This window comes from Trachymyrmex septentrionalis, unplaced genomic scaffold, assembly GCF_001594115.1.
Source record: "Trachymyrmex septentrionalis isolate Tsep2-gDNA-1 unplaced genomic scaffold, Tsep1.0 scaffold52, whole genome shotgun sequence".
Taxonomy (NCBI): Eukaryota; Metazoa; Arthropoda; class Insecta; order Hymenoptera; family Formicidae; genus Trachymyrmex; species Trachymyrmex septentrionalis.
Genome location: NW_017305694.1, coordinates 992,504 through 1,000,141, shown reverse-complemented (window position 1 = coordinate 1,000,141; position 7,638 = coordinate 992,504). Strand labels below are relative to the sequence as shown.

At 36.0% G+C, this 7,638-nt stretch overlaps 1 protein-coding gene across 2 annotated transcripts in view; it reads right to left on the bottom strand.

Annotated features, from left to right (window-relative positions):
* Positions 1–7,358, bottom strand: part of LOC108751859 — an 8,620-nt gene extending 1,262 nt beyond the window's left edge. Inside the window, exons 1-7 of one of the 2 annotated variants that reach the window (XM_018492328.1) lie at positions 6,929–7,358; positions 3,527–5,941; positions 2,903–3,226; positions 2,699–2,832; positions 1,801–2,041; positions 1,320–1,714; positions 148–687 (exon numbers count right to left, since the gene is read on the bottom strand). In XM_018492328.1, the coding sequence (XP_018347830.1) occupies positions 148–687; positions 1,320–1,714; positions 1,801–2,041; positions 2,699–2,832; positions 2,903–3,226; positions 3,527–5,941; positions 6,929–7,283 (4,404 nt within the window). In that variant the 5' untranslated portion in view covers positions 7,284–7,358. The remainder of the gene's footprint in view (positions 1–147; positions 688–1,319; positions 1,715–1,800; positions 2,042–2,698; positions 2,833–2,902; positions 3,227–3,526; positions 5,942–6,928) is intronic. The other variant, XM_018492329.1, reaches the window with a different exon arrangement.
* Between the last annotated feature and the right edge of the window lie 280 nt (positions 7,359–7,638).

Genomic DNA, 7,638 nt, shown 5'->3' with positions numbered 1-7,638 from the left:
GTGTGTGTGTGTGTGTGTGTGTACTAATATATATAATTTATCCTCTTATTTATTATTATTTTTCAAATTGCGCAAAAGATTACAAAATTCAATTAATGCTAATAATAATATATTAATAAAGAAATGTAATATTATCAATTATCTAACCCGATATTTACAGAACATTTCCTTTGATCCCAATTTCGGTTCTACTGGCACAAATATAATCAAGCGACGAAGTTCCGGTCGACGTGAAATTGGATACTGGATCATACCCATCTCGTCGCCAAAGACGGCTGCCAGTTCTTGCTCGCGTCTAACCGATCGATGAAGGTACTCACAAGCTGTCAGATCGCGATTCATCGCGAAAATTCTGTATTGACTTCTCACTGGAAACTTGAGCATTTCGCAATATCGTCCGTGTTTGCAATGGATCCTTGCCTTCGAGTTGGCGCTTTTTTCTTCACTGTTTATTTTTTCTTCGCATTCAAGAACGTCGTCATTGCATTCGCAATTCTTTTGATAATTTTCGTTTCGATGATAACGAGTGGTACCATCACTGTTAATTTCAAGCATATCCCCAAGAATACCGACAGTCGTGAGAATCGTTTGCGAATCAACTTCGGATTCCCAAAACTTATAAGTCGATATCGATCTACCGCCGCAAGTAGAACATACCTTCCAGAACATCGCGTCATTGTCGGAAGTCTGACATCAATGAAATTTTCTTTAATAAAGGGGATTATTAATATTGAAACATGTATAATAAAAATATGACGGGGAAACTGTAGTTTGTAAGATGTAATTGTATAGCTGAATCAACCGACAAAAGCACACTGTTATGTAATCAATATTATATTATAAACGTAATAAGAATAGAATTCCTATATGAAGTTGTTGCTATCAATTTAGAAAGAGTGAGATAGCTTGAATTATATTCCTCTTTTTAAACTCTTGGATTCAAGAGAGATGCTAGGTGCAGTCCATTTAACACTGCAAATACTTCAAAGTATTTGATTAACCAATTAAAAAACAAAATTTCACTAATTAATCAATCAAAGAATGCTTCAAATAATTTGTACGTAGCATCAAGTGAATCGCAGCCGCTGATTCAAATCTCTTTCTAACAAAACATAAAAATTAAAATCAGAGAATGCGCCATCTATATTTATTTTTCATACAGTACAGATCATTCAAGTGATATTGCAGCAACATTGTAATATTCCAACAATACTAGAGAACGCTACTGCAAATGTTGCAGCAATGTTACTGTAAGCTCTGTACTATATTACGTCTATGTACGTTATTGATTGTGAGTATGCGTATGACAAATTGTTTACCTTCAGATTAACTTGGTCTTCCATTGAAACTTCGTAATCGCCTCTTCTCGATATACTAATGTGCAGGTCGGGCGTCGATAAAGTACAACTAATTACTGACTGATCATAGGACACGGTGGCGTAATCTTTGTGCTCCATGCGGAAAGTCAATAAGATCGAGATAAAACCGTCCTCAATCGATACCCTTGTCTGTTTCTCTTGGCATTCGATGTGTGGCATGGGCAAACTTTCATGCGAGAACTCAACGTCGGAAGACAATGTGGAAGCAACTCGGTCACCATATTCTTCCATTTCAAATGTTTTCATAATTTCGAAGTATTGCAATTCATCTTTCGTCCATTTGCAAATTACTGGTTGTTCCTCTATCGTGTAACCAGTAATAATGCATGTGCCATCTGTTGAAAAAATATCGAAAATGATATTTGATAATAAAGAACATGAAATAAACATATTTCTTAACATATTATACATATTTGTGTACCGGGAAATGTGACAACCAATTCTCCATTAGAACGTAGCAATGTATCAGTACCGTCGGCACGATGTGTGAATACCTCGTTGACCTCGTAATCCAACGTTGTCCTAACGAGCAATCGATCGTGTTCACTTACGACCAGATCGTTCAGCACCTCGTAGCATCTACCATCGTAATTCACTACTGAGTATCGTAACACTTCACCTACGGCGAATGCTCCTGCTATCAATGAATCGTATCCCTCGCTCTAAGACAAAATGTTTAAAGGTGACAAATATTAAATACTGTTTATTGTAACAAACTCGAAGTTCTATGTATACCTTCAATTTGATTTATATAGTAAGTTTTTCAAAAATTTTTAGCCAAAAAATATTTAAAAAATAATACAATAAAACAATTTTTATTTCCAATAGAGTCGTTCTTTATTTCAATATATTTTTTAGAACGATAAATTAATTTTTCTATACCATTAAAAAATATTCTAAATTTTTCTACTTAAAGTGATTTAACACTGCGGAGATTACTTTTTCTGGCAAATTTTTTCCACGCAGATCGGATTTTAGAAAAATGAAGAATGATCTCTACAGGGTTATAAAACATTTTAAAGATAAAAATTCAGAATATTTTTAGCGGTAAAAAAAAATTAATTCGTCGTTATAAAAAAATGTAATAAAAATAAAAGGTAACTATATTAAAATACAAAAAATGGTGTGTCACTTTATCACTCTTTTTATATGTTGAAAACTTTTGGATCTATACTTTACGTATAATTAAACTAATTTTTGGGGAAAAACGATGTAATTGTACGAAATTAAACTTATCTTTAAAATCTCAACTATCAAATCGTTTAAGTTATTTTCGCGTCCCAATTAAAACGAAATTTAATAGTCACGAATTCTCCTACTGATGGTATATGTTTCGACGGTTGCGCGTCCAGCATCGATCCGTTGGAACGCGTCTCCGTGGAATCTATGACTTTACAGCTATGCTTGGCCTCCACCGATTGCCTCGAGTTGCTCTTTTTGATCCTAAATTCTGCTGTAGAAGAATCCTCAATTTAACTGAAAAATTCTCGTTCTCTTCGTAGTTGACCTGCGTTCTTGTATACTTTTTGGGTCCGTTTCGTTGATGGATTCATCGCGCGATTGCGGCTTGTCGAAGTCCATGCACGTCACGATGACGCCATTCGAGCGGAAGATGATGACAGTATTGTCGTCCAGATACTTTAAGACGGTACCGTTTCTGAGGAAGTTCCGACAGACTTCACGAGCTGCACCTGCGCACCCGGGACGTTTCGAAACGTACGATTGTCGAATGTAAAATGGATTTTTGGTGCCGTCCCCGATGGTTGGTTCTATCAATAATCCCGAAGGCCACGAAGCACGAAAGTCGAAAGTAAAATTTTGCCAATGGGAATCGGATGAATTTTCAACTACATAATATAAAAGGATTATTCGAATAATAAAGACGTCTTTTTTTTATTGTCTGCATTGCATAAGAATCGTTATCTGGTAAACATCAACTAAAAGTAATATAACATCAGTGTTATAATTTCACTCAAAGTAATTGTAATATAACACATGTATTACAAGATAATTACATTATTGAATGTGAAATTATAATAATACATTGATGTTATGTTATTTTTAATTAATGTTTACTGGATATTTATTTTCTGACTATATCATTGTTTGATAAATGTTTAATGGCTCTAAAGCGAGGTATTAATTACCCAGTTCTCTCCTATTCCGGTAGAAACCTAACACAATTCCCCTTTTCGTAGTTAAGTGAAATGTGCCTGTTGACTGGCGGTGACTAACTCTGCCAGACAATCGTAAAGTGCAGTTTAGCAGAGTAACAGCGATGCGTAAATTGCGGTCCCCGTGAAGCCAGTCCTCGAGTTCAATCCGCACCGATGTATCGCCATCCAAAAGAAACTTTTTGCTATGATGAATCACTTGAACACGAAGACTTCCAAGATCGTATCCAACGAAGTCGTACGATCCGCCCGTCTCGTCACATTGAGACGATAGAATTTTTTTCATCGGTAAGAAGAACGTATCGACATCATCTATCTTTGTGTCCGATTTTTTCTCTGTCATTGACGTTTTTCCACTCATAACTCTTCCATCCGCCCATTTGCTTTCGTTGTCCGCCGTCGGCGACTCGTTCTGCTTCTGTCTTGTCATTTTCTTTCCGTCGACGTTCTCCGGCGCCGCCTTCTCAAATTCCTTCGTTTCAAATATTTTCTTTCGCCCGTCGCGATTCAAACCCTTCTTTAGATGACGCGCTTTCAAAGAATTCCGAAGTATGAAGCACTTGTCGTCGAATATGATCGCGTCGTCTTCCACCTCGGTGGAATTCTTCATAAATCTTCCTGTCAAGTTCAACCTTTGCGATTGGCGCGTCTCCTGCTCTCGTTTTATCCAATTCTCTTCTTTCTTCGCGATATATTCACAGAATTCATGGAGTCCGATGGGCGTACATATACTTGACAAGCACCTTTCCTCGGACACATTATTCACCGCGTCGTTGTTGCTAAAGTAAAGCAGCAGCGAATCCGTCGGCTTGAAGTATCTAGCCACAAAACGATCGAAACTTTGGAAACATTCGTGGACGACCTGAAGAAAAACCCGGCTCGAGAGTAACTCGACGTCTTCGTATTCTTCGAGACTCGGTCTTCGGTAACTTCTCTTCTCGAAGATATTCTTGCACAAATATCCCGGAAGCAATGTCTCTCTAACGTCTGTTAGCGTGAACAAAAGCGGGCATTCGGTGAATGCAACTACCGACTTACAATAATCAATCTCCATGTCGCTTTTACAACGACGTAGTTCGGACGCGGAAGTGGTTGGAGGTGATATAAAATTTGGCACGCTGCGTGCTCTTTTTATCGTTGATCTCATATGCTTTAATTCTGACAATTCATCTCTTGGCGGTTGCACCAATCGCGCTCTTGCTTCGCGACTGCTGCCGGAAAAGATCAGGTCGTCAAACATCAAGAGATGTAAATAGTGCACAGCTTCCACGCGACTGATCTTTTGCTCTCGATTAAATGCACGAGCGATATTGTCCAAGTGGCAGAAATACATATCGGATTTTGATCTCGTTAATACTTCATGATTCCGCCAAACATTAATTATTCTCGGATCCCGTAGAACTCGTAGAACCGCGTCGTCTAGATAAGTAGCTCTACGATCGTGGAAGTGACGGATGATCACGCTCAAAGTGTCTCCGTATGGTATAACTTCAAGATCAGAAGGCAACGATTGGCTGGCACCGTCAGCACTGGTATCGTATTCATCGATAAGCTCGTACTCAAGATCAAGTAGTTTCAGCTTAGCCTGCATATTGAACGTAGGGCTCCGCTCAGTTGTCGTTGATGTATTCTCGTGTCTCGTATCGGCATCGCTAAATCCTGTATCGTGATCGGCAAGAAAACACCCATTGGACGAGGTCGCAAGATTGTGCTCGACCTGAAGAAGTATCGCGCTCAATATCAATGGAGCGCCAATATATTCGTTAGGTATGTTCTTCAATATATCATCGTAAATCATAGTATCTACTACTTCATCTCTTTTATCAAAAATTCTTTTCTCCAGCTTCATATTTTTAAGGTACTCTGCATGCTGTCGGTAAAGTTCGTACGAATGATACAAAGTGAAAAGTATTCTATCGTATATGTCTCGCTTCAAAGACTCTTTCTTGCACAACATAGCGTTAGTTGTTTCCGGGAAGACTGGTAGATTGATAGTAAGAATAGTTATGTTGGAATACATCGGATGAGCCGATAGATTAGCGAATCGTTCGTGCGTAACTCTCCAAAATTTGACTAACTTGATTTCGTTGATATGATAATCTTCAAAGAAGGACGTTTTATCCTGGATATCGTTTTCTTTTGTTTCGCGATCCTCAATGTATTTCTCGCCGGGAAGATTAATCTCTAATATACAGGTCAAAGGAACTCCGACGCTTAACAATTCCACTGGTAAATCGGGATTATGAAACCCGCTAAGTACAACATAGAGATTCGGTCCATCAAAAGATACGTTACTCACACGTGAACGTATATTCGCTTTGCCATTGAATACGTATTCGGTCTTGCTACTATAGGCTCTTTGAGGTTCAATAGAGCTTCGCGAAGAAGCTGAGTAATGAAATTATTACTATTATGTAAGTCGGAGAGAGAGAGAGAGAATACGGGAATTACAAAAAAAAAGATAATATGTTTCGCTAATTATAATTGCGACTTATCAAGTAGGGAAAACAATAGGATTTATCATCTCATACGATTAGAGATGTAAAATTACCGTCAAATACATATGACGATTACTTACGACGTAAAATTACGATAAGATAATATTATAATTTTGGTAAAATTCGTTATTTTTTTATAATTTTATGTAGAAGTAAGCTGCATTCATGTTTTTTGCACTAATGTTTAAGACATTCTTTTTATGAAAACATCAAATCTACTCTCATGAGTTGATGGAATTGCATCTAAAAAAATTTAAACATACTACGTATAGAAAAGAAGATTAATAGTATGAATGTTAATCTTAATTCAACATTACGTACTTTTCCAATATATTATGCATGAAGAGTTTTCATTAAAGATATCAAACTGACAAATCTTATTTAAAATTTTTACTGGTTTGCTATCTTTAAATGACAACTTTTCATACATAATTTATTTGAAAAGTAGATAATGTTGAATTAATATTCTTAATATTATTTCACCTCAAATTTCTATACATAATACATTCAAAATTCTTTTGAAATATTTCTCTAGTTACTGTGTATCTAATATTTCCTAATTACTACATATACATAGTACACAAATATTTAATAAAAAGTATCATGTCATAAGTTAAATAAACTATTTTAATTTATTTATCTCAAATACTCTTTTTGAATTTTATATAAAAATTTTTAGTTTTTGTAATTTTTTTTCTAAAAAATGAGGTACTTTTATCAACTTTCCAAAATTATTTGACAATTTACCATAATTTATCGAGTAAGTTACCGTTAAATTGGGCCATTTTTATCTTTACGTAGCTACATCATTGTTAAAAGTCTTGTCTTTAATGTTCTTGAAATGAAAAAATAAAACAACTGGCACTGTATCATTTACTTGAGTTATCAGTATTCTCAATTGTCCGATATTCTTCATCAATTTTGTCTAGATCCGCCTCTACTTTAAGTCTTTCAATGTACTTGGTTTTGGTGCGATAGATCAGATATTTTATGAGCCGTGCAATCAGCCAGGTAGAGAGATGGCCATTGTTTTCGCTTAAGACGGTATTCGCGTAATGACAGATACTCTCGACAGCAGGACATTTCTCTGGATCTTGTTTCGACAGCGTTTTCACAGTGTCTATCGTTTTCTGATAACTGAGGGAGTAAATACATGCCTGCTCTTCTTCTTCGACGGTTTCATTGAAGAGAGAAATGTAGCGGCTGTGCTCGACAAATGTCTCCACCATCATCGTTACTATACACCACCAATGATCATCGTTGATCAATATGTAATCTAACGCACTACACCAATCATCATTTTTATCATATGTCTTTGTTATATTTTTCTGACTTTTGTTAACAATGTTGACTTTTTTAGAGTTCTTTTTCATTTAGAGGTTATTTTATAATATTTGACAGCACCTAGGCACAATGATCACACGTGAACGTATCAATAAGTGAATAAATTATCGAATGAATAAATGTGGCAGTGCCTATATCTAATTTTTATCAAAGCACGAGTCAAAGCATGAAATAATAAATTATGTAAGCATTGTATCGCAAGATAATAAATTCTCTGTGTGTGAAAATTATTTATTTTAATAT